Source organism: Propithecus coquereli, unplaced genomic scaffold (genome assembly GCF_000956105.1).
Source record: "Propithecus coquereli isolate 6110/MARCELLA unplaced genomic scaffold, Pcoq_1.0 Scaffold1, whole genome shotgun sequence".
Taxonomy (NCBI): Eukaryota; Metazoa; Chordata; class Mammalia; order Primates; family Indriidae; genus Propithecus; species Propithecus coquereli.
This window is the reverse complement of record NW_012133857.1, coordinates 8,021,797-8,046,675: the sequence shown is the minus strand read 5'-3', so window position 1 is coordinate 8,046,675 and position 24,879 is coordinate 8,021,797. Positions and strand designations below refer to the sequence as shown.

The following is a 24,879-nucleotide window of genomic DNA, read 5'->3' as shown; positions in this document are numbered from 1 at the left end:
AGGAGTCTGTTGAGCACTTGAAATGTGCCCAGTATAACTGAGGACCTGCATTTCAAATTTGTTTCCTATTGCTTGCAATTTAAATAGCTACAAGCGGCTAGCGCTACTTTATTGTCAGTGCAGGCTTAGTTTAAGTCAGATTAGGTGCTCAGGTCTTTAGCAAGAAACAAAGCAAGCAAACAAAAAGCAAGCCAGTTAGTCAAACAGTGGGGAAATGCTCTCAACATAGCTAACGTTCACCTACTGCCCTGCTCCGTGGCGGGAATGGTACATACTGATTTCTGTTTTGGAGATTTAAAAAAACTTCAGATTCTAAGGAAAAATTCTGGAATTGCAAAGCTAAGAGAGCCCCTGACATGTCAACTAATCTATTCCTTACCGTCGGGAGAGAGAAAACACTAACATTCCACGCTGATGAGAATGTCTCATCTACCAAGACTCCTCAGAAGGAGTTTCTCTGGTAACCTTGGAGATAGTGGCAGCCTGGACTGACTCCCTCCCACTCATACCTCTGAGAACAAAGGTACGAAGTAAACATCAAACAAAGGTCTTGGTCAATTTTAAAATGGCCTCTAATTTAGTGGAAATGTTCTCTGGGCAACTTGTAATGGTGGCGGTGACTTTTAAAATCAACCATGTAGAGCTCACCATTGTGAGCTATTTAGACCTCATTGGGTGTCTCAGAACACAGAGACACACAGTGGCCTTCTAGAAGGGCCCGCTCCGCCAGGCTGCGGGGAACAGGACCCCCTGGCTCCCTCCCAGTGTCCTCCCTCTGGCTTTCTGCACTGCATTCTGAATTGTAAACACAGACTCATAAAAACGTCTGTCTGAGGACTCTATGCTACAACCTTAAAAACCCAGGACTGGGGAATATTTGGTTATTTCTCATTTCTGCCCTGTCAGCTTCCAAAAACAACTCAAACCTGATTATTTGTTCTGCTGCCTACCAACCGTCGCCTCCCACTGTCAGACACATTTTTCTTACTACTAACCTCTGGAATTTTCCACACTAGGTCGATGGTAAAGTCAGGATTAAAAGACTCACCATCTTTCAAATGTCTTGTGCGAGACCAGCCCACTGAGCTATCCCTTCTCTCCAAATCGACAACTTAATTATGGTGATCACAAAACCAGAACAAAATGAATGTCCAAGCGAAAAACGCTCAGGAGGCAGGGAGGTGGGGTGAGAGCGAAAGACCCCCTTACCTTTGAAATATGGTATAAAGGACACGGTCAGGCCCTGTCTGGAGGCCTCTTGTCGGAAGTTGGGGGCGAAGGTGCGAAGGGTCACAGAGATGTTCTGCTTCACCTGGATCTGCTCGATAGAGCCTCCGGGGCAGAAGGAGCCGAAGTACAGGTCCTGGCTGGGGACGGCGCTGGCCACGAGGTAGCTGAAGCTGGTGTTGCAGGGCCTCTCGTGAGTGTGCTGCTGCAGCTTCTGGGCTGGCACCAGCACCAGACTGAGTCTGTCCTTGGGCACCAGCAGCTTCCAGGAGAAGTCGTGCAGCTGCACGGGCAGCTGGAGGATGTCGCCAGGCACCTGGAGTGGGTAGGACTTCCGGTGGCAGTACCAGTGGTCCCTGCAGCCTGTAAGAGAGGGGCTCGTGGTGGCCGCACGTGTAGGAGACCAGCAGCGTGCCCTCCCCAGCTCACCCGAGCTGGACATCTGCAAGTTGCCCTGCCTCTCCTCTGGTCTCCCCCTGCCACGCTCCCCTCCACTTCTGCTCCCCCGTGAGCCTTGTCTGGCCTTCCCTCCTGCTCGCTCACATTCCGACTATCTATGAAGTACTAAGCAGATGAACTCTGGGGAGTACTTAGGGTTGAAGGTTCTCTCTTTTTTTGCTCAAGTTCCTTCCTCTGTGAGTCTGTGTCTTGGATGCTAACTGTCATAGGGGGCAGGGCGGAGGTTTCACTCTGCCCAGACGTGTTGTCCAGTGTCCCCATGTGTGGGGAGGTAGTTCTGTGCAGTGGTCAGAGCTGTGAGTGGTGCTGGGGTGATCCCAGCCCTCCTTCTGGCTCTGCCACTTCCTAATGGGTGACCTCAGGTAGGCTGCTTTGCCTCTTCGCCTCAGCTCCTGTGTTTGCAGATCCTCTAAGAGCAACATGTCAGAGACCACAGTGGCCCAATGGGGAGGTGACCATTGGCTTTGCTGCCCTCCATTCGTCAAACACTTTTAGAGTGATTAACACATGTCCAGAACTGCTAGGGGATAAGTGGCTAAAAAAACCAAAGAAGCCGAAGTTCTTGATCTCAAGGCTCCCAGCCTCATGTAAGAGAAGAGAGGATGGCAGTGAGCGTGGAAGGGGGGTGTGGGCGTGGGAGCGGGTGGGGAAGGCTGAGCAAAGGAGCAGAGGATTTCCCAAGAGGGAGACCGGAAGGCTGGGCAGAGAGACACACGCCTGGACACTGGGCAGCACAATGCACTTCTGAGGGACGCACGTTCCACCTAAGGCTGGTCCTAAAGGGGGAGCATCAACACTCATGCTGTTTGCCACTGTCTGCCCTGCTCACAGGCACTGGGGGGGGGCACTTTGGGTCACAGCATTTATGACCCACCCAGTGCCAAGACAAGGCAGGGAGGGAAGAGCTGCCCACGGCCTGGGAACGCACTAATCAAGGGGCGTACTTATGGTGTTTTCCGCATTCATCCACAGGCGTGTCAGATCGTCACAAAGGAAGGAAATCTTGTGCTTGGAGCCAGGCGTCAGGGTGAGGTTGGCACTGCAGGTTCGAGACTCTAGACACACGAAGCAGCCGGGGACAAACCTGCGGCCGTGTTTGACGGGTCGTGGCTCGATGGTCAGCGACATGGCTCGCTCGTTACTTAAGTCAACCACGTAGACTTTATCTGAAACCACAAATAGAAAACAGGCGTGAAGCATGGATCGGCAGCAACCAGGTGAAATGGCAAAAATTAGCAGAAAACCTCTCCTGAGGAAGAAAATGGCATATTATGTTATCAGGGCTGGGGAATGTTGGAAACATGTTTTATTTTTAAGGCAACATTACAATACCTTCAAAAGAAAGTTAAAAAGAAAAATAATGGACTTCACTACAATAAAAACAAAGAGAATATCATTACAAGTGTGGAATAAACATAAATTATTAAAGCAAAAAAAAAAGATTAAAATATCTGTCTGGCAATAGGCACCGTAAATAACATTGAAGGACAAGGCATACATTGGGAGAGTGATCCAGCAGTTCACAGAAAAGGAGATATCAATGTCCAAATACTCAAAATAAGAAAAGTTCCTGACATCACTTATAATCAGAGAAAAGCAAATTAAAACAAAGTGTTACTGTTTCCCCTACTCAGATGGCGGGAAATGTAAACAGCTGGTGATACTGGGCGTAGGAGAGCCTTCCGGAAACAGGCACCCCCACGTGGCTGGCGGGAGCGGGGCACCTGTCACAGGAACGTGGGAATTAGTATCAGAATGAAACTCTGCCCCCAGGGAACCCGGCAGTGTGAGGTGCCCACGGGTGCCCACGTGTCACTGCAGTGCTGTGGTTGAGGAAAACTAGAGACCACCTAACGGTGGAATAGACAGATAAACTGTGGGACATTCGTGAATGGACTCTCATGCAGCTGTTAAGAAGAATGAAGGAGATCTAAATATACTGACCTGAAAGCCTCCTAGACGTGGTACTGAGCAAGACAGCAAACTGCAGACAGTATGCACAGCATGATACCATACAGACGGTAAAATCTTTGTGAAACAGAACAGCTATTTATATATATGTATTTATGTATGCAGATGAAGAGCAAAAAGATTTGGAGAGAAATACAACAAATGCACGATTGTGGTTACCCCAGGAGAGGGGCCTGCAGGTAGAGACAGTGCAGGCAGGCAAGGAGGATGTTAGCTCTGTCTGTAATTTTTTTTTTTTTGAGACACAGTCTCGCTCTCTTGCCTGGGCTAGAGTGCTGTGGCGTCAGCCTAGCTCACAGCAACCTCAAACTCCTGGGCTCAAGCGATCCTCCTGCCTCATCCTCCCGAGTAGCTGGGACTACAGGCATGCGCCACCGTGCCCGGCTAATTTTTTTATATTCATATATACATGTTTTTTTAGTTGCCCAGCTAATTTCTTTTTAATTTTAGTAGAGACAGGGTTTCACTCTTGCTCAGGCTGGTCTCGAACTCCTAAGCTCAAACAAACTGCCCGCCTCAGACTCCCAGAGTGCTAGGATTACATGTGTGAGCCACCGTGTTGGGCCTGTGATATTTGGATTTAACAAGGTATGTACCTATTTCTTGTATCATTGGGAAAAAATGCCTGACTGATAGCCCTGCACCAAAGCTCACCTCCATTGTTTCCTCCAGACCCCTTCCCCGCCCACCCTGGCTGCGCCAGGAGCCCTTTGCCTCTGCAGGCCCTGCTCCCTTTCATCAAGGCCCAGCCATGCACTGCAGTGGTCTTCCCTTGCTCTGCCCTCTCTGTGTGTTACCCAAGCCATGCACGCACATCCTTCAAAGTAGAGACTCCCAGCCTCGGCACTGCTCACGTTCTGGGTGGGATAATTTTCTGCTGGGGGGCTGTCCTGCGCACTGTGGGATGTTCAGCAGCAACCCTGGCCTCTGCCCACCAGATGCCAGTAGCAACCTCCCCCCTTGATTTGACTGTGACAACCAAAAATGTCTCCAGACATTGTCAAATGTCCCCTAGGAGTGGGAGGCAAAATTGCTCCTGGTCGAGAACCACTGGTTTAAAGAATCAAATAGTTTTAGAAGGTTTATCATGTAAACGAAACTCCCTCCCCACCGTTCCACCACTCCCCAGAACAACAACTTTCAACTCTTTTAGCAGCTTCCTTTAAAATTTACCTCCACATCACTCAATCAAACGCTCCTGTGGCTGTTCCTTGATCTTTCAGTTCCAGGCACTCCCTGCTGGCCTCCCACAAGGGAGGATGTGGATTTCCCTCTCCTTCGCACCACACGGCACATGCCCACTGAACACCCACACCACACACACTCCTTTTCTCATTCTCCCCTCTTCCCAATAGTCACCGTCGTATTTTCAGCTGGGTCATTATTCTGTGTTTGCATTATCATGACTGTGTAAACACAATATTAACACGGTGTTTATGCAGCCATACTATATTGCTTGTTATAATTACTTTTCCTTTCCTGTACATTTTGTGTTCCCTGAGTTAATTATTGTCATTTTTATCATTTCCTTAGTTTCTACATACTTACCAGTAATTTGAGACTCAAATTCTCTCCCACTTGTATAAATCTCCTTTCAATACATTTGAGAATATTATGTATTTCAACTCCACCTTTCTGAAGAGATCTCTCTGGAGCCTTCTTAATTGCACTAATGTAGAGGGTTGCTCTTGATGCCTGGCATGGTTTTGGGTCTCCTATAATGTCATCCTGAGATTCCCTTTGCCTCACTCTTGAATTAGATCCTGGGCTTCCTGGATCCCACATCTTTCTCTTTACTGATTTTAAATTTCTTTTTAGGTGGATTACAACCCTCAGGAACTTCTTGGGAAAGCATGCATGGAGGCCAACTTTTTGAGAACTTGTAGGCCTAAACATGCCTTTATCCTACCTTCACATTTAATTAGTAGTTTGGCTTGGTATAGAATTCTAGGTTGGAATGAACATTACTTCAGAATTTTTAAAGTCTTGCTCCATTGTTTTATAACATCCAGTGTTGCTGACAATTTGTTTATTGCCATTTGTTTTCTTATTTCTCTGTATAAAGCTTTTTCTCCTCCTCTCTGGAAGCTTTAGGATCTCCGTGTCCCCGATGTTCTGAAAGCTCACTTTGGCGTGCCTAGCGTGGATCTGTTTATACCCACTGTGTTTGGTGTGGTCCCTTTCAATTGGCAACTCATGCCCGTCAGTCCTGGCAAATGTTCCTGAAATATTCTTTGATGATTCCTTCCCCTCTATTTTTTCTGTTCTCTCTTTGGATTTTGGGCTTTCCTGACCAATCCTCAGATTTTACCTTTGCTCTTACTTTCCATCTCTCTAGCTTTTGCTTCACTCCATTTTCTGGGAGATTTCCTCTTTACCTTTCAGCACTGTTGAGTTTTTCACTTCTGCTATCATATTGTTAATCTCTAGAGCTCCTTTTGGTGCTCTGAGGGCTCCTTTTAGAAATTACAGCCTTCTGGGAGTGTAGATTCTGGGCAACTTGAATCTGTGCTCCCAGGTTGTAGTCCTCAAACTTGGCTCAAATAAACTCTCTACTTGTACTTTAAAAAAAAAGAAAGAAAAGAAGAAAGAAATTGCAACCTGCTCTTTTCACATGGATGCAGCATCTTTAATTGTTTACTTGACGGTCTTAATGATAGAGGGTTTTGTTTTAGTTTCTGATACCACCATAGTTTCTGTTTCCTTCTGTTCGTTGGTTTTAGTCTTTGTCTTTTTTATTAGCCTCCTTCAGATGTCTGGGGATCTATTAATATATATACTGTTTTATTGAAAATGAAGCGCTACAAGCTATTCGGAATAGCTCAGCTTGTTAACTGGGCTTCTCTGTAGGGTGATCTGGCCAGACTGCTTCCTGGGGAACCCAGAACATCAGTATCTCTGGGTCTTTTATCTTGGGTTGGCTGGACTCCCTCAGGGAAGAACCCTCCGTCCACCAAATGGAGAGATCATGCATGTGGCTACCAGCGGAGGAAGAAGGAGGGGGCCTCGTCCGCACGGCCACTTTTACTCAAGACCCTGTGTTCAGCCTCCACCCTCAGTGTGACTGGGATCTTCGGTTCAGGGACTGTCTTATCTTCTCCAGAGAAGACACTTCTCTCTTCTGTGGGCTGCGCAGAAAGCAGTCACTTTGCTGCTTGGTGTCAAGGAGGATCTGGGGCTCTAGTGGCTTCTCCCACTCTTAGCTCCACCTTTGCCCCCAGTTCTGGAAGTGACTTGCTACCAATTCTTGAGCCTTTTCAGGATAAACCAGGTTTCTTCTTGTTTTTTCCCCCACTGTTGGCTTAGGATTCTGCACTTTCAGGTCTGCTGAAGCAGTCAGCACCCTACTTTATGAAATGCTATATTGTTTCCTTTCCAATTCTATTTTTCCAAGTTTTATATGCTTCTAAATTATTAAAAAAATTATACTTTAAAAATGTTCTAAAAAACCCATTACAGTTGGGTTTAAGAAGGGAGCAAAGCTATCTTTAGTGGGAAGTCATGATTTTCCTATCACTTATTCATCGTTGCCACCAGAATGTGAACTTCACGGACCTGCGTGATTGGTACACGGCAGACAGTCAATTACTATAGGTTGTTAAGCCTCATGATGTCCTTGAGAGGGGTAACAAATGATCCCCAAATCTGAAAAGTTAGATGACAAAGGTTTATTTCTTGTTCACCTCACATATCCATTGTGAGATGGCCGCAGCTCTGGCCCACGTCTTCTTAATTCCAGATCCAGGCTGAAGGAGAAGCCTCTATCTGTGACACACCAGCCTTGTGACAGTTTGAAAACGTGAGCCACATGATGAATGCTCTGCTCAGAAGTGGCCCACTCCCTCTGCTCACATGTCATTGGCCAAAGCAAATTCACATGGCCAGTGCTGCAGCCAGCGAGGCAGCAAGTCTAATGCTCCTTCAGGAGGAGCGGTGAATATTTTAGGAACAATGTAATCTAGCAAAGTAGGCACTGTCACCCCCATTCTACAGACAGAGAAACTAAGGCTAGGAAGTGGTGAGACTGGGAGTGAAGTCCACATCTTCCTGATTACAAAGCCTGTGCTTGTTCTAGGATGCTCACTGCCTCCTTGTGCCTGCTTCCTCTTCTCTAGCCTGGTGGCTGCACAGAGGAGACAAAAAAGTGTGTGAGCCCCGGGACTGGCTTCACATAGCTCACTTACGGATGACAGACACATGGAAAAAACCTACCAACTGCCATTCGGTTTCAAGATGACAGCAAAGTTGTCCTTGGATGTGCTTTAGAAATGCACCAAATTTGGTCACGCATGGTTTTAGTTCAACAATAATTCATCAAACACAGAGGGAGGGACTGTTTTTATGTCCAACACTGTGACTACACTCCAGTGTTGGTATTCAACAATAGAACTTACCTTTGAGAAGTTCACAATTCAAATTTGTTTAAGATAATACCATTTTTTAAATCTTCATTTTATAAAATACAAAGTTGAAGCTTAGAAAAGTTAAATAACTTGCCCAAAGCCACAGAGCTAGCTAGTAGGTGGGACCCGAAGCAGTCCAACATCTGAACATACGCTCTTAACCTTTTGATACAGCTCTCGATTTTTTGGGGACATATAATTTACACACAATAAAATGCACAGATCTTCAGTGTTCAGTGTGATGAGTTTTGGCAACTTTATATATCCACTGCACCTATCACCCAAAGCAAGATCTAGAACGTTCCTCTTATACCGTAAGTTTCTTTGTGCCCTTTTCTGCTCAATGCCCCTGACCTCCCGTCGCCCCCAAAGGCAACCGCTTTCTGATTTCTGTCACTGCAGATTTTGGCTATTCTGGAACTTTATTTCATGGGACCATACAGTAGGTAGTCTTCTGTCTCTGGCTTTTTTCTCTCCGCAAAATGTTTTTTAGGACTCATCCATGTTGTTGTGGGTACCAGTCCTTTTTTCCCTGTTATGGCAGAGCAGCGTTCCAGGAATGAACACGCCACATTTATCCATGCTTCTGTTGGTGATTTAGGTTGTTTTCAGTTTTTTTTACTTTTATGAATAAAACTGCTTTTAATATCCTTTTATAAGTCTTTGAGTGGATATATAATTTCCTATTGGATAAATACCTCGGTGGGTCATAGGTAGGTGCTACGGTTTGACGGTTAGTCCCCACCAAACTCACGCTGAGACTTGGTCCTTGCTGTGGCTGTGCCAGCAGGTGGTGCTGTTAAGGGGTGATCAGTTTGCTAAGACGGGTTAATCACTTTCGTGCGAGACTGGGTCAGTTCTCGCGTGAATGGAATAGTTCCCGCACGAGCGGGTTGCTATGAAGTGAGGTTGCCTCTCACTTCTCTTTCGCACACGCCGCTTCCCCTTCTGCTTCTCCGCCACGTTGTGGTGCATCACGAGGCTCTCACCAGATGCCGGCGCTGTGCTTCTTGGACTCTCCGGCCACCAGAATCGTAGCCAAATAAACTTCTTTTCTTAATAAATTACTCAGTCTCAAGTATTGAGTTACGGCAATACTGAATGGACCAAGATAATAAGTGTAAGTTTCACTTGTCAGAAACCGCCGGACGGTTCTCCCGAGCGGTGTCGCAGCCGCAGCAGCGGTGTGGAAGAGCTGCGCCGCTCTGCGTTCTCACCGTCGTCTGCTGCTGCCAGCGTTCTTATCTGATCCATTCCAGTAGGTGTGAAATGGTTTCGTGGCTTTGCAGTTTATATTTCTTTTGAAAGTTACTGTATAATAATCAGGTGGACTGTGCGTGTTATTGGGAAAACCAACCCTGATTCTGGGGTTAAGACAGACCTTCCATTACAGGGACTGTCAAGAGGCCCCTGGCTCTCGGTAATCACATACTTCATGCCACTTTCTATTTTGCATTTGCATTCCACCCATTAGTTATTTAACATGCCTTCTTTTCACACTTCTTTTGGTTGGATCTCAAAATAACTTGAGGGGGAGACACAGTAAATCTACCTGCTGCCCAAGGAGTGTTTTCGTATGTGGCTTCCACAGGCAAAGCAGGGTGGAAATGTGCAGTCCTCGCCTCTCACAGATGGGGTGTTTTAAATGTAAATATCATCTATTAAGATTCGTAAATCTATGGAAAGACAAGACAGATTTTTACTCAGTATCTTTTATGTGCTTTGACAAGTTGCTGTCTCCTACTCTCACAACAGGGAGGAGAGCAGGGCTGGCCATCACCGTTGTACAGCTGATGGGGGAAGACCACAAAGAGGTGTGAACTAACCACGCAAGGTTACTCTGCTAATAAAGCGGCAGTTCTGTGATTTGGACACAGTTTCCTGTCTTGAAAGAATCCATATTCTTTCTCCAAAACTGCAGATGCCTTTGTGCAAAAAACATTGGCACCTGAAGTTTAAAAAGAGTCCTCATCCTGGCCGGGTGCAGTGGCTCACACGTGTAATCCTAGCACTCTGAGAGGCCAAGGCAGGAAGATTGCTTGAGGTCAGGAGCTTGAGACCAGTCTGAGCAAGAGCGAGACCCCGTCTCTACTAAAAATAAAAAATTAGCCGTGGGTGGTGGCACAGGCCTATAGTCCCAGTTACTCAGGAGGCTGAGGCAGGAGGATCGCTTGAGCCCAGGAGTTTGAGTTTGCAGTGAGATGTGATGACACCACTGCACTCTAGCCTGGGCAACAGAGCAAGATCCTGCCTCAAAAAAAAAAAAAAAAAAAAAGCCCTTCTCCCTCCCTAAAAAGAAAACTCCTCACTATCTGACAGCATTGACATCATTTTTAAAAGCTACCCTGGGGATCTCTGAAGTGATTAGGTTACTGACTGACATTTCATAAAGGCCCCTAGTCATTTTTGTGGTATCTATAGAGATTTCTTACTTTAAAAAATGAGAGTGGGCTCCAGGGTATAAACCAAAGCCCAAATACAGATCAAAGCCAGAACAAACTTAAGACTCACAGAGCACAAGTTACTCAACAAAAATGAAAATGAAATCAAACCCCACAATTTGTTAAGGGTTCCAGGTGGCTTCTGGAGGTTATAGGAGTTGAAAAAGAATCAATGCAACTGCTTCCTCAACAGCATTTACCCAGAGTGGTTAACAGAAGCCCCGTGTAACACCCTGGAAACTCACACCCATCTACCTTATTTGAAGCATGATCACCTAGAAACCCTCGGGTTTTGAAGACTTTTTGGCAGACAGTTAGTTCAGGTAGCGTCTGCCTGCTGCCCATATTCAGAAATTGTTTTGCAGCCCGGGCCCCCAGTGCTCAGGTCCTTCTGTGGAAGAGGAGGGGTTCGCGCTGGCTGCTGGTGCCTCGGATGGCTCCCTCCACCCTTGCCAGGGCCCTGGCTTTCTCTGGTTGCATGACAGCCACCCCTTGGGCTTGAGAGGGTCTCCTGGCTCTGCATCTGCTCTTGTTTCTGATGTCCCTCCCCTCGTCTGACCTCCTGAGCAGCCGCTGTCATGGGGGCCCCCACTCCAGCCTGCCCGCCTTGGCCCTTCAGATGGGCTGAGTCCATGGGGTGTGCCTGGCTCTCGAGCAACTTTGGACAAGTTGCTGCCCTCTGAGATCGGTGCCACAAGCATTTACGCAGGGCCGGGAATGTGCCAGAAGCAGTGGTAGGTATAGGAAGAGGAATAAGACTGGGAATAAACTCCCTGACTGGGAGTTTAGTGAGACAGATGTGCCGACGGATAAACACGGGACGGTGCACAGGGAATGCAAACCACCCTTACGTGTGCTTTCGGGGTAGTGGCTTTGGTCTGGGCAGGTGTCCCCTGCTGCTGGGGACAAGGGAAGACCAAGTCCAGGCAAAGCCTGGGTTGGGCTCAGCTGGGCACCAGCCCCAGGAGGTGTTCCTCCTGCTCTCGCAGAAGCAAGGGCAGAGGCTCTGATCCGAGGGACTCTGTCACCTTGAAGCCCCTCTGCCCCAGCTTCCTTCTCACCTCCAGGGTTAGGAGAGTAGAACCAGCACGTAGAGCTCCTTCCTGTGGCGCTGAGGGGCACACACCATCGTCTCAGATGGGGCCCCCAGGCAGCCGAGGAGGGCCAGACTCTGCCACGAATCTCCCCTTGGCGTCCCTCCAGCCCGATGTCCACTCCTCTGCCTCTAACCCCCGTGCACACCACTGTCTCTGGGGACAAGCCCTGTGTCTCTTTCAACCCTGTATCCCTTCCTTGACCTAGACCCTGCAGATGACATTCACAGAGCGCTTACCACCTGCCAGGCACTGTGCCCCCTCATGTTGTCCTCACAACACCCCTAGGACAGCAGTCCTGTCACCTCCTTTTTACATATGAGGAACCGAGTCACACAGAGGTTGCGTGACTTGCCCGGATCAGCAGTCAAAAGGGGAACCGGGATTCAAATCCACGTAGGCCGGCTGCCCTTAACCACTCAGCTGGGCCGCCTGCAAAGCAAGCTGCCCACAGAAATTTAGCAAATGAAAGAGAATTAAGAATGGGTCAGGCAAACGTGTGGGTGCACAGGACTGGCCTTCTTGGGTCAGCCCTTGAAATGTAGCGTCCACATAGGGGTTCAAAGGATTAAGGCGCAGCTGCCCAGAAATCAGAGCCCTCAGGCAGTCCAGCCCAACTTAATTTTATCCCCAAAGATATTTCTGCCAGCCAAGTCCACTCACTCTAGAAAAAGTGCAAACTACACTTTACTTACAGGCCTTGACAGTGCTGAACACCTCTCAACTGCAGTTAATCACTCTTAACTTATCTCAAAACTAAACCCATACCCTTCTCGATGAGGTTATAGCATGCTTAACAATTCGATTAGTTTTAAAAATCAAGCCAGCTGATGTTACAGGAAATAGAATCCATCAGAGGTTCTCAGCAGCATGTCACCGTGACCGAGATGATAAATCCCCCTGTCCTCTAAAACCTAAGCCCACTCTATTTCTCAATCCTGTTGTGGCCGTTTCCAACATTCTGATTATACAGTTGTGACAGGGCAATGATAAAACTGTCCCAGTGGGCCACACGTACACAAACACACATGCATATGTAAAATGTAAACACACGCATACACATATATGTACATCCACAGGCATGCCCAGGGTGGCACCAGTTGGGCAATCCCACTTTTCAGATGCCCATCAGCCCTACACAAATAAACAGCATGCCATTCCACACTCCCACTTAATGTTTCTGCCTGGCTCTGCCTACTTCCCAGAAGTACATAATAGTAAAAACTAGAATAAGAAGCAGCTCTCTGGGCAGAGCCCGTCTTCAGCCTGCGTCAGCAACGTCCTGGTCTGAGACCCCTTGTCACGACTCACTCCTGCTCGGGCTCCAGTTCACAGATGAGCTGCAGGAACAGCCACTCTGAATTCATTTTGTACCTTTTATCTCAAAATCCACATTACTCCCCTCAGGGCCAGGACTAGGACGGGGCAAGCCAGGCAGTTAGGGAGCAAAACGTAAGGAGGTGCCCACTCTCAGAGGCTGGCCTTGTACTGGCCTGACCCTGAGAGTGGTGCCTCCTTAAATCTTGCTCCCTGGACACTTCACCTCACCCCAGTCCTGGCCCTGATTCTCCTCCTCCAGCTAGACTCATGGCATCTCAAGAACATTTATGGAATGATGTCCAGCTTCATTCTCACCAATCTACCTGTGGTTCAGTATGGTCCAGAGCACAGGCTCTGAGTTCTGAGCTTGCTCTGCTCCTTACAAGCTGTGTGATGTTAGGCTAGTTCCATAGCCTCTCTGAACCTTCTGGTTTCTCATTAGTAAAAGAAGATACTTCCCACCTCCTCTGTAAGGTTGCAAAAAGGATTAGCTGAGATTGTGTAGGTGATTTGCTAAGCGCAGGACTTAGCATGCAGAGTGTGTGCCCGTGGTAGGAGGCACTGAGCCAATAAACAGTGTTAGTTATCGTCATCATTGCTGATGGTGCTGGTGACATCCTGATTCACCAGGATGTCTTGACATTGCAGGGTCAAGACATAATATCTAGAAAGTGACCTTTCAATGGCTTCATTAAAAACACCTTAGCACACTGAATGCGAGATCGTGTTTGCTTCTTTCTTTCTTTTTTTTTGGAGACAGAGTCTTGCTCTGTTGCCCTGGGTAGAGTGCAGTGGCATCATCACAGCTCACAGCAACCTCAAACTCCTGGGCTCAAGTGATCCTCTTGCCTCAGCCTCCCGAGTAGCTGGGACTATAGGCGCGCGCCATGTCATCCGGCTAATTGTTCTATTTTTAGTAGAGACGGGGTCTGGCTCTTGCTCAGGCTGGTCTCAAACTCCTGAGCTCAAGCAATCCTCCCGCCTCGGCCTCCCAGAGTGCTAGGATTACAGGCGTGAGCCACCGCGCCCAGCCAGTGTTCACTTCCTATTGTGCCGAAATGGAACTACATGCCAGGTGTTCACCAAGGAGCCTGTCTTGCTGCCTAGCAACCCGCTTCCTGAAGCTTTTGCAGAGTCCAGAGTCCAAGTGCTCCACAAGCCACAGATGAGAAATAGGAAGGAAAGCTCACCCCAGGCAGATAACCCCAAGCAGGAAACAAAGAAGGTGCTGGAGGCGGAGGGGAAAGGAAAGTGGGGCTCACTTACTGCTTTCATTTTGTGGATGTTGGACCAAAACTTGAAACCGTAGCCGGAGGATCCCTGGACTTTGGGCATCTTGGTCGCAGCCCTGCAGGGAGAGGTTGAAGTTCCCAGCCATGTTCCCAGGCTGCTTGTCCTCCAGCTTGAACACCTCGGGGTTGGTGGTAGAGCCCGGGATGTAGTACTCCACCCGCTCCTCCTTTCTCTCGCAGTTGGAGAGGTTGAAGTTGAGGAAGGAGACGCTAGCCCGCAGGTGTGGGGGCACGACAAACTGCCACGTCATGAGCTCATCCTCAGGGAAGCCCTCCGGGTAGTTGGCGGACATCAGGATGGCTGAGCCTTCGCCCTCAAACACAGATTCGATGATGCACAGTCCTGAGGGGGAGCGAGACCCAAACCAGAAAGAACAGGAGGCCATTAGACCCTGTCCTGGTTGTCTGTGGCCAAGGGGAGGGGCTGTTAGGGAAACACAATCGCGGTTCTCAGGTCCCCAGCCCTGGGGTCTAGACATGGTATGTTTACACTCAGGGCAGAGACTAGCCAGGAAGATACATCAGTGTTGTTCAAGTAAACGTTTAATAACTGACCCAGTGAGGGGGGAAAAAAAAGCCCTAATTTGCAGCATCTGTCTACTTCCATGGTGGGTGTGAATACTGCCACCGAGGCTGACGTCCGGCTACCACCACGACCGAATGTGGAGTGGGGCAGTAGCGCATTATACTGTATTTCCTCCACACAGGCACAATAGGCACAAAGACCCCCAGAACACAGATAAGACTGAAATGTAGTAAAGTATTTCAGAAGTGGTAAGTTTTGAGTACTTAGTACCCTTATTTCTAAAATAATTTTTTAACTGTAAGTTTATATAATTCTATTTTTTATGATGGCTCTGTTTAACACCAGCTCACAAAATTCCTGAAGATTCAATAGTCAGCTCCCATGGGCCACGTGAGCGAGCTCCGCACATCACTGATACACTTGGCAGAAGACAGGGCAAAGAAGTTAGAAATGGAGCAATCGAGGTGGGTCTGCAGAACCAATCCCTTGTTCTTTTTGAAAACAAGCATCGCATGCTAAGAGGACATGGTCAGCACTTTGTTTAATAGAGAGGGGGGGTTCACACTAGGAATGAGCGACCCAGATCACTTAAAGAAGAGTGGAGTCTTCTTTTAAGCTATTTAAGTTGAATCATACAGAATTGCCGATATTTGTTTCTGACCTAGAACGATGACGATTTTGTTTGTCTGAAACTAATCACAGTGGGGAGGGGGTGTGCTCACGTTTGATAGATGAGCGGTTTGCAATGCTGAAGCCCGAGATGTTTCTGGGGTGGAACCACGGTAGGTGTAAGGCCATTTTCACCCCCTCTTGCATCTTGATGCGGGACACAGTGCCGTTGCTGCAGAAGGTTCCGATCCTGACCACGGTGGCATCGATGCGGCCACTGATGGAGTGAGTGACTCCGTCTGGGCAGCTGTCGCCCGGCCCGATCTGCCTCAGGCGAGGGACGGAGAACTGCAGCTCTAGACCAATGCTCTTGTGAGCTGTGACTTCCCAGATGAACGTTCTGTTGAGGGTGGGCAACACCGACGTCGGGGGCTGAAGCTGAACCTCCCCAAAAGGACACGGGCCTGACATGCAGTCTGAAACACAGTCACAAAAGCAATTTTGACCACAGATACTATAAGGCCACACACAGCTCCTCCTCAGCCCCCTGTAGCTGACTCCTCGGGGCTCTGCCTAGATGGCTTTTACCCGGCAGGTGCACTCATGTCCCAGCTGAGGTGGGGGCGCCTTGGACCAGCAAACCTGAGAGGTTTTGCAGCCCCTCGCTCCCATGCCGAGGAGGAGTAGCAGTCTATAGCCTATAACCACCTCATGCAGGAGTCAAGACACCTGGCCTCTTTGCTTCAAGTGACGTTCCATAATCCGGAGCTCCCTGCGGGATCAGGCTGAGGCTAGACTTCAGCTACAACCCCATCTGTGCTTAGCTTCTTTCCCTGCTCTACTCTGCCTTCCACACTTCTTCTGAGGGCACTCTCTTGATAAATGACTTAAAAACCTTGTTGCAGGCACTGCTTCCAGGGCACCAGACCCAAGACACCTCCCGACCACTGTGTTTTCCAGATTAAGTTCCTGGAGTCCAGGTGGCGGGCCTCTGCCCAGGCCTTCCTGGAAGCCAGAGGGAGGCCATTTGCGACAGAGTCTGTGCTTTGGGATATCCTACTTCCCCTATTCTGTGACAGTCACGGTTGCACAATTTGTAGGGCACAGTGCCAAGATCCACCTTTTAAGACCGGTTTTCCCATCAACACACTCATCGACACAGTGAGTACGTTCTGAATGTACGACTCCCTGGATGGCCGGAACCCGGCGCACCGTTCTCTTCCTGCCCTGTGGCTTCAATGCTGGTATTTTATTGCCACTGCAGTTGAATTTTTTTTTTTAAAGACTAATGACTAATGACATCCTTCAACATATTTGCTTCCTATACCTTTTAAAACAAAGCGAGAAACATTATCATCAAGGAGGAAATAAGAGGAGAAAGCACGTGGAAGAAATAAAAGAAAGCAGGCAAGATAACATTAAGGGTTTTGTTATCTTGAGCATGGGGAATCTGGCTTGTGTGATGGACTCTGGCCTCTGTAACGATAATCTTTGAATTTTTACTACTGCTCTGTTGGGGTATTTGAAAGTACTGTCCACTTGAAATGGACTTACGGGGGAATTTCAGGGAAGTCTCAGGCCTCTGAGGTCATCCGTGCCAAACCTCTCATTTCTGCAAAGCAGTCCTGGAGTCCAGGTGACTTTAGTTGGTGTGTATAATGCACAGCAATCCCAGGACAAAAGCCCCAGGCTGTGTTTGGTCAACCTTCGTTCTTGCTAATGCACTGTGCTGCCTAACTGATAAGACAGGGTTAGCTAACATGGTGACTGCTGTGACTCAAATTAGACTTTGCATGCTGGTAACGATAGTACCTATTTTAGGAGCTCATGGAAACCTCATTGTTTATATCAAGCCACCTCTTTCCTTCAAAAGCTGTCCCCAAGTGTCTTTCCACTCACACCTCCAGGGTGCCCAGGGCAGCATGCACTGGCTCCTGCTGGGTTCTGTACTCTAGTGGGACCACGCAGCCCTATCCAGGCAGCGGTTCTCAGCTCTGCTTCTGAACTAGACTGGCCTGGAGGCCATTTTAAAAACACGCATGCCATGCCCGGGCCACCCGAGGATTCTGATTTACTTTCATGCCAAGAACTGGAGTCAAAAAGCTCCATCTCCCAGGCTCAGCTCTATCACCAGCCATGTGATACTGCAAGAGCCAGGCTGTGAAAGCAATTTTTCATTTGTTGCTAAGAGCTTTGGTTTTTAGGATGGACACACAGGTAAGTGTAGTCAAAATGACTGGCATGCCTCCAAATCTTCTCCTGCACCCTGTCCAGTGCAAACATTTTAAACAACTAAAATGATTCCTATCCAGAGGATGGAGAAGTGTCATTTTTGAAGTGATTCACAACCCATTTTTTTCAGCAGACTTCTACTTTCATTAACTTTCATGGAACTATTGAAGAACGCATGAGAACAGAGATGACAAACTTCATCTGAAGCTTTCAGAATCTTACTCAGGAAAGGAAATGAGAGGCAGGCAGACCACTGGACTTGATTCCAGTGTCTAGATTTATTCTTTAAAAAACTGATATTTTCATATTTTCAAAAGTTGTGAGCATGGGTTTTGACTAGATAATAAACCAAGCAGGCACCCCAGGATTGAGAAACTGAATGCATTTAAATGCTTGACTTGTGAGAGGTCATTTGTTATCTTTTTCCTTTTACAAAACGGTAGTCACTTTATTGGTTCAACTGATGGTAAAAATAATGCATGCTTGTAAAAAACAAAAGACAGTACAGAAGGATAGAAATGAGAAAATGAATGCCACATGTTCCCCTCCCATATAGAAATAGTACAAAGTTAATATTTTGGTGTTTATCCCTCCAGACTGTGGGCTTTTTATGATTATGTGTGTGTGTATGTATGCACGTATGTGTGTGTGCATGTGCACATGCATGTTTAATAAAGTGGGATCAGACTGTATTACCCATTGTCCTACTATAAGCTGCATTGTTTTTAATGGAACGAAATCATCTTGGGCATCTTTTCATGTCAAATACACAAACTTACCTCATTCTTTTAATAGCAACACACCATTCCATTGGATTCTTAAGTATATCAATAGTCTCTTCAGCTCTGTAAAAGCTTCATTGAGATTTCAACTGTAATTGACTTAAACTGATAAATTAATATGGGGAAGAACTGACACTTTAAAAATACTAAGTTTTTCCATCAGGGAACATGGCACATCTCTCTGTTTATTTCAGTGTTCTCTTTCATCTTTTGGCAAAATGTTATATTTGCTTCACATACACTTTATGTATTTATTATCCTCAAGTTGACTGATGAGGAGCACAAAAAAAGTATAAAAAAAATTGTCCCTAAATATTTAATTGGAAATTCTGAATAATGGGACTCCTAATATTATTGCCTGTTTTATTGGTAATGCTTCCATGTCTGACCGTTAAATGTTGTATTTGCTATTAGTTCTTGATGGATACATTTTACTGGATTAAGAAAACATCCTTCTATTCCTGGTTTACTAAGTTTTTTTATTAAATACATTTAAAATCATCTATTAAGACGATCATATGCATTAATAGTTTTTTCTCCCTAACCTAATCACGCAAAGCATTACATTAACCTATTTGCCCATTTGTTTACATATTGTCTATAGCCGATTTCACTCTGTAACGGCAGAGTTCAGTGGCTGTGACCGAGAACACCTGACCCACAGGCGTAAGGTATTTACTATCTGACCTTGTACAGAAAAAGTCTGCTAACTCTCCTCTAGAACGAAATTATCTGCTCCTTGTAGTTTTATAGAACTCATCTATGAGATCATCTCTAACTGACCCAAACCCTGCTCTCTCCTATCTGGGGCATTTTTCCCAATCTTCTTGGTTATTTATTTATTCAGGTTTCCTACCTTTCCATGAGTCAGTCTGGCCCATTACATTTTTCTTGAAAATAATCCATTTCTTTCAAATTTTCACATTTATTATCATAATGTTATAAATAGTCTCTTACAATTTTAGAAATAGTCTCTGTATATATTGTTGAATCAACTTTTATACTGTTAACATATAGATGTATATGTGAATTTTCTTTCTTTTTTCCATGAGACTAGTCAGAGATTTGTCTATTTAATTAATCTCTGCAGAGAACCAGATTTTGGCTTTAGTCATCAAACGTAGTTTTTAAAACTGCTTTTTAATATTTTGATTTCTCCTTTTACTTATGAATTCCTTCCTCCTAAAGTGTGGCTTTGATTGGATCACAAATAGTGCTATCATTATTGTTAATGAGTCTATTAATCCTTTTTGGCATATCCACCTTAAAATGATTGGGAAATTATTAATGTATTTTTTCCTGCCTGATTATGATTATTTCCTATGTCAATCTCCTATCCAAAGCTCAAATTATGAATAATAATAATACCAAATATCTACAATTTGTTGAATTCTCATGTGTCATACATTTTCCATTCATTATTTTACTTCCTCCTCCTAACAACTCTATTGTTTGATGATGAGACCCTTATTTTACAGACTAGAAAACAAAGGCTCAAAGCAGTTGAATAACTCAATAACTGGTCATGTGACCTGGTAGCCCAGGAGCTTGAAGCCAAACCCAGCTCCATCACTCCCCAAAGCTGCTATTTTTCCATTATGCCTTGTGGACCCATTGCCCTATCCTTATCTCCTCAACTTTCCGATTGTTTTGTCTCCCAGCTCCCTGGACTTTTGCTCCACAGCAGCCAGATAATTTTGGCACATGAGGCAGACATCGCAGACCTGAAGATCTGCAGCTCGTGGGCCTCTGTGGTGCTCCATGAAGAGACCGTGTGGCACAATGGTTAAGCGCGAAGACTGTAGAGCCAGCGTGCTTGGGTTCCTCCCTCCTCTGCTACTTCCTAGTTGTGCCATCTCAGGCAAGTTCCTCTCTTTGCAAGCTTTTCATAGGGCTGCTCTGAAGATTAAACAAATCAACCCATGTAAAGCACTTAGAACTGCGACTGGCCACACCAGAGCTAAATGAGTTTCAGAACAGATCTTACCTCTTTGGCATGAGAGATTTGCTTAGCATGGGGAAGAGAGGCAAGGAGGTGCAGAGACATTTAAAAGACATTTGTCAAACAGCTTGTGAGTGCACACTTACCAATCTTCTTCTCGATCTCCATGACGAAGTGATTCTCTGGATTCTCGCAGCTGAAGGTAAAGACTGATCTTTCTCCAGATTTGATGGACAACATGGTTACGTGCCTTTTAGAAATGACGATGGAACAGGGTTTCACGGGCACAGTCAAGGTCCCCTGCTTTATGAGAACTGTAATGCCGCTTCCTCGTGGCAAAGCAATTTCAAAAGCTTCTGAAAGGAAGAAAAATGAAGTAAGCAGGATGATTTAGGTCTGCAAACAGCTGCGGTCCCCCTGCAAATGGTTCAGAGAGGATGCCCTCTCTGTCACCTTTGCTCTTCCCTCCTGGTCTGAGAGGGGGATGGAGCAAATCGACAGTGCCGACTTTAGCGGTGGGAAAGAGCCAGCTGTGGCTGGGCACTAACATGTGTCTCGCGTTTGCATGATTCATTTTTCTAAAAATTGAAAACACTGTACCACATCCTAGATGTCTTGAGCTGTGTGCTTCTGGATACCCGATCTGAGCAGTATTAAATAACAACCAGAGTAACCATCACAGCTTTTCTCAATCTGACTGTAGAACAAAGCCTACACACAGAAACCATCTACCGGCAGAGAGACACATTTATCTGCAAAGAGCCACTGTCTCCTGCCCTGGATGTTTTATATGCCCAGAACTTACACATATACAGCAGTGGGGGCTAGGAAGACATTTGCAGAAATTGGATAGAAACATACTGTGTCAAACGTGTAAAGTTAGAGCAAAACAATGCTACTACCTCGGATTGGGGTTCAGCAAAAACATCTGAGCAAACGACACCAAGCAAGTGAGATGAGCATTGGTTGTTAAACAGAATGTGCACACATGTCAGGGTGGGGCCCTGGTTCACAAACAAGCCCAATCTCCCTCCCATTTGTTTTGCTTGATCCATTTTTAAGTGCTCTCAGACCAAGAAGGGACAGCCACTTTTCTCCTTAGTAGCCAATGCCTCTGCCCTAACTTGGGTCCAGACTGTGGGTCTCTGTGCAGCTGATGGCCTGGGAGCAGTGGACGACGGGACGTCCGTTTGTAGGTGAGGGCTGTGGAGGAAACCCAGGGGTCACATAGACTTACGGGGCCAGAGTTGGTGACTCACTGTCCTGTGTTCTGGTGCGAAAAGCTCGTCAGTACCTGTTACGACGCCTGTACATGAAAGGTGACTGATAGGCAGTGAGTGAATGAACAGCAATCTAACCAGAGTTTCCGTTGTTTCCCACCTATGCCTTTTCTCCTCTTTTCAAAAATTTACTTTTTTAAATCAACTTTATTGAGGTATAATTTACATACGTTCAAAAGGACCTGCTCATTTTAAGTTTTGACAAATGTATACACCCACATGACCACCACAATCAAAACATAAAAACATTTTCATCACTCTCAAAAGTCCCCTTGGTGTCGCTTTGCAGTGAAACTCCACTCCTGGTCCCAGAAAATGATCAATTAGTTTTGCCTGATCTAGACCTTCCTATAAACGGAATCTTACAGCACATTCTCTTTTGCACACGGCTGCACAGGTCCTAGCCAGCACCTGGTGCCCACGTGGGGGCAAGAAGTTTCAAGCCCCAAAACAGCTCCATGTAAAACCACAGTCCCTGTGTTCTTGTCTTTGCTGCTTTTAGTTGCTCACAGACACACAACATTGCCGTATTTCAGTTGGACTAATAAATCTTGGCGGGAACGAGGGACTATGAGTCTTTTAGTGAATAGCCTGAGAGAGAGAATACATTCTCTGAGGCAGACGTTCTATTTACTCAAATGCTTCGTCTTTAAGCAGCATGGCCATTTCGAATCTTCTGAGCTTAGGGGTTCTTTCCGACATCAGATTAAAAATGAATCCAGACCCATGTTCAGAAACCCAGTTGTCAGATCGCTATCTGAGCTGTATATTACAACTCGTGTGTTCTTTCTCTGTAATCATAAAAATGTCTTACCAGATTATTTGTAAGACATTCTTGGTGCACCCAGGCTCCGAAGGCTTGGCGTACTCTCCTGGCCTCCACCCCTGGTCTCTAAGTCAGGCTAATTCCCCTGTCAAGTGAAGCTGCATCCAGTTTCCTTCTCATTCTCATTTCCCCTTCTGTCTGCTTTTTTACCCTTTGACCAAAGCATTGTTTAAAAAGTCCTGACTCTATGATGATGATTTTAATTAAGTGTTAGACAAGAAGCAGATCAGCAGGTGCCTGAGGCTGGGGATGGAGAGAGGGGATGGAGTGCCAAGGGGCCCAGCAGACTTTGTAGGATGAGGGCACTGTTCTGTATCTTTTGTGCGTATGTGTGAGACAGGGTCTCCCACTGTCACCCAGGTTGGAGTGCAGTGGCACAATTACAGTTCACCGCAGCCTCCAACTCCTGGCCTCAAGTGATCCTCCCTCCTCGGCCTCCCAAAGTGCTGGGATTACAGGTGTAAGCAACTGTACCTGGCCAGTTCTGTATCTTGACTGCACTGGTGATTATATGTTGTATACAAATGTCAAAATTCATCAAATTGTATGCTTAAAATTGATGACTTTTTAAAACGTAAGTTATACCTTAAAGATAAAAAGAAAAAAACTCAAGTGTTAAAAAGATTGTGTTTCCACACAAAGTAGGCACTTAATAAATGAGTAAAAGAATAATATTTTGGGGTGGGCTTAGTTTCTGTCAAGGTATGTGTAATATTTTTAAATCTCTTTAAATTAGATTCAGAGAAGACCAATGCTGATCTTACCAAAATCTCTCCACTTGGTTCTTCTCTCCTGTTTTCAGCCAGGTCAGTACCCCAAATAATTCTGGGCATATAACAATCCATTCTATTATTAATGACATCCAAAGAAAAATGTATAATTTCTTTTTAAAAATTCATTATTTTAGAATCTTTGAAATCATGTATTCATTCAACAAATTCTGGGTTTATAATCTATTCTGTCTGGGTGTGGTGGCTCGCACCTATAATCCCAGCACTTTGTGAGGCCCAGGCAGGAGGATCGCTCGAGCCCAGGAATTTGAGACCAGCCTGGACAACATAGCGAGACTCCATCTCTACAAAAAATAGAAAAATTAGCTGGGCATGGTAGCTAATGTATGCACCTGTAGTCCCAGCTACTTGGGGGGCTGAGGTGGAAGGATCACATGAGCCCAGACATTGTTCAAAGTTACAGTGAGCTATGACTGCACCACTGCACTCCGGCATGGGTGACAGAGTGAGATCCTGTCTCTAAAATAAACCAATAAATAAAAAAGTAAAAAAAAAATCTATTCCAGGGACCACACTTGGGGCAAACAATTTAATGACAAAAACAGCCAGAGTCCCTGCCCTCAGGGAGTTAATAGTCTAGACTAGGGACTTTCAAATGGTCTGTGGAGAGCTTTTAAAAATGATACAAGTTCCAAGCCCCAGTAGGGCTAACATAGACCTGGGGATCTGCCTTGGAAATACTTTTTATGGTCTATGGTGAGAGGTAGGGATTCACTTTTATTTTATTTTTTCCTTATGGAAAGTCAACTGTCCCAGCTCTAATTATTGAATATACCAATCCTTCCTTTGTGAATTACTAATGCTACCTCTGTTGTTTGTATTTTGTATTTGGGGTCTAAATAATTCATATTTTTATGCAAACACATTTTGCAAACAAGGAAGATGAAGCCTTGTAAGGTGGTATACTTTTTTTTTTTTTTTTTTTTTTTTTTGAGACAGAATCTCACTATGTTGCCCTGGCTAGAGTGCCGTGGCATCAGCCTGGCTCACAGCAACCTCAAATTCCTGGGCTCAAGCAATCCTACTGCCTCAGCCTCCCAAGCAGCTGGGACTACAGGCATGCGCCACCATGCCCGGCTAATTTTTTCTATATATATTTTTAGTTGTCCAGATCATTTCTTTCTATTTTTTAGTAGAAACGGGGTCTTGCTCTTGCTCAGGCTGGTCTCGAACTCCTGACCTTGAGCAATCCACCCGCCTCAGCCTCCCAGAGTGCTAGGATTACAGGCGTGAGCCACCGCGCCCGGCAGGTGGTATACTTTTAACGTCGGACCATGTTCTTTGCTCTGACTTTGAGACGACCAACCCAGCATGTTCTACTGTCCAGCATAGTTCGTATCTATTCTTCAGTAGCCCAGACCAGAGAATTTGGGCTTGAGAGATCCCCACCTGGCTTTCAGCTCATAGTTCAGAGGAAACACTAAACTAAAGACATATGCTCAGCAGAGCCTCGTTTTGTCCCCCTCTGCAGGAGGAGGAGATGATTTATATGATAGGCTGTTTCCTAGAGTCACAACCAAGGACATTTCACCAACATGACTGTCATTTTTAACTGCCCCTTCCATCCTAAATGATAAACACGTCAGCGAGAGGGGAGAGCAAGAGTGAGAAGATAACGATTCGACCTTGAAATGTGGACTCTTCCCCCCACCAATTCTACCACTCTGGAGGCACTTACTTCACT

At 46.1% G+C, this 24,879-nt stretch overlaps 1 protein-coding gene across 2 annotated transcripts in view; it reads right to left on the bottom strand.

Annotated features, from left to right (window-relative positions):
- CDCP1 (CUB domain containing protein 1) overlaps nucleotides 1-24,879 on the bottom strand; it is a 54,093-nt gene that overhangs the window by 6,613 nt on the left and 22,601 nt on the right. The window contains exons 2-6 of one of the 2 annotated variants that reach the window (XM_012639184.1): nucleotides 20,445-20,654; nucleotides 15,456-15,818; nucleotides 14,182-14,550; nucleotides 2,631-2,852; nucleotides 1,210-1,590 (exon numbers count right to left, since the gene is read on the bottom strand). In XM_012639184.1, the coding sequence (XP_012494638.1) occupies nucleotides 1,210-1,590; nucleotides 2,631-2,852; nucleotides 14,182-14,550; nucleotides 15,456-15,818; nucleotides 20,445-20,654 (1,545 nt within the window). Of the gene's footprint in view, nucleotides 1-1,209; nucleotides 1,591-2,630; nucleotides 2,853-14,181; nucleotides 14,551-15,455; nucleotides 15,819-20,444; nucleotides 20,655-24,879 lie in introns of those variants that run through there. The other variant, XM_012639187.1, reaches the window with a different exon arrangement.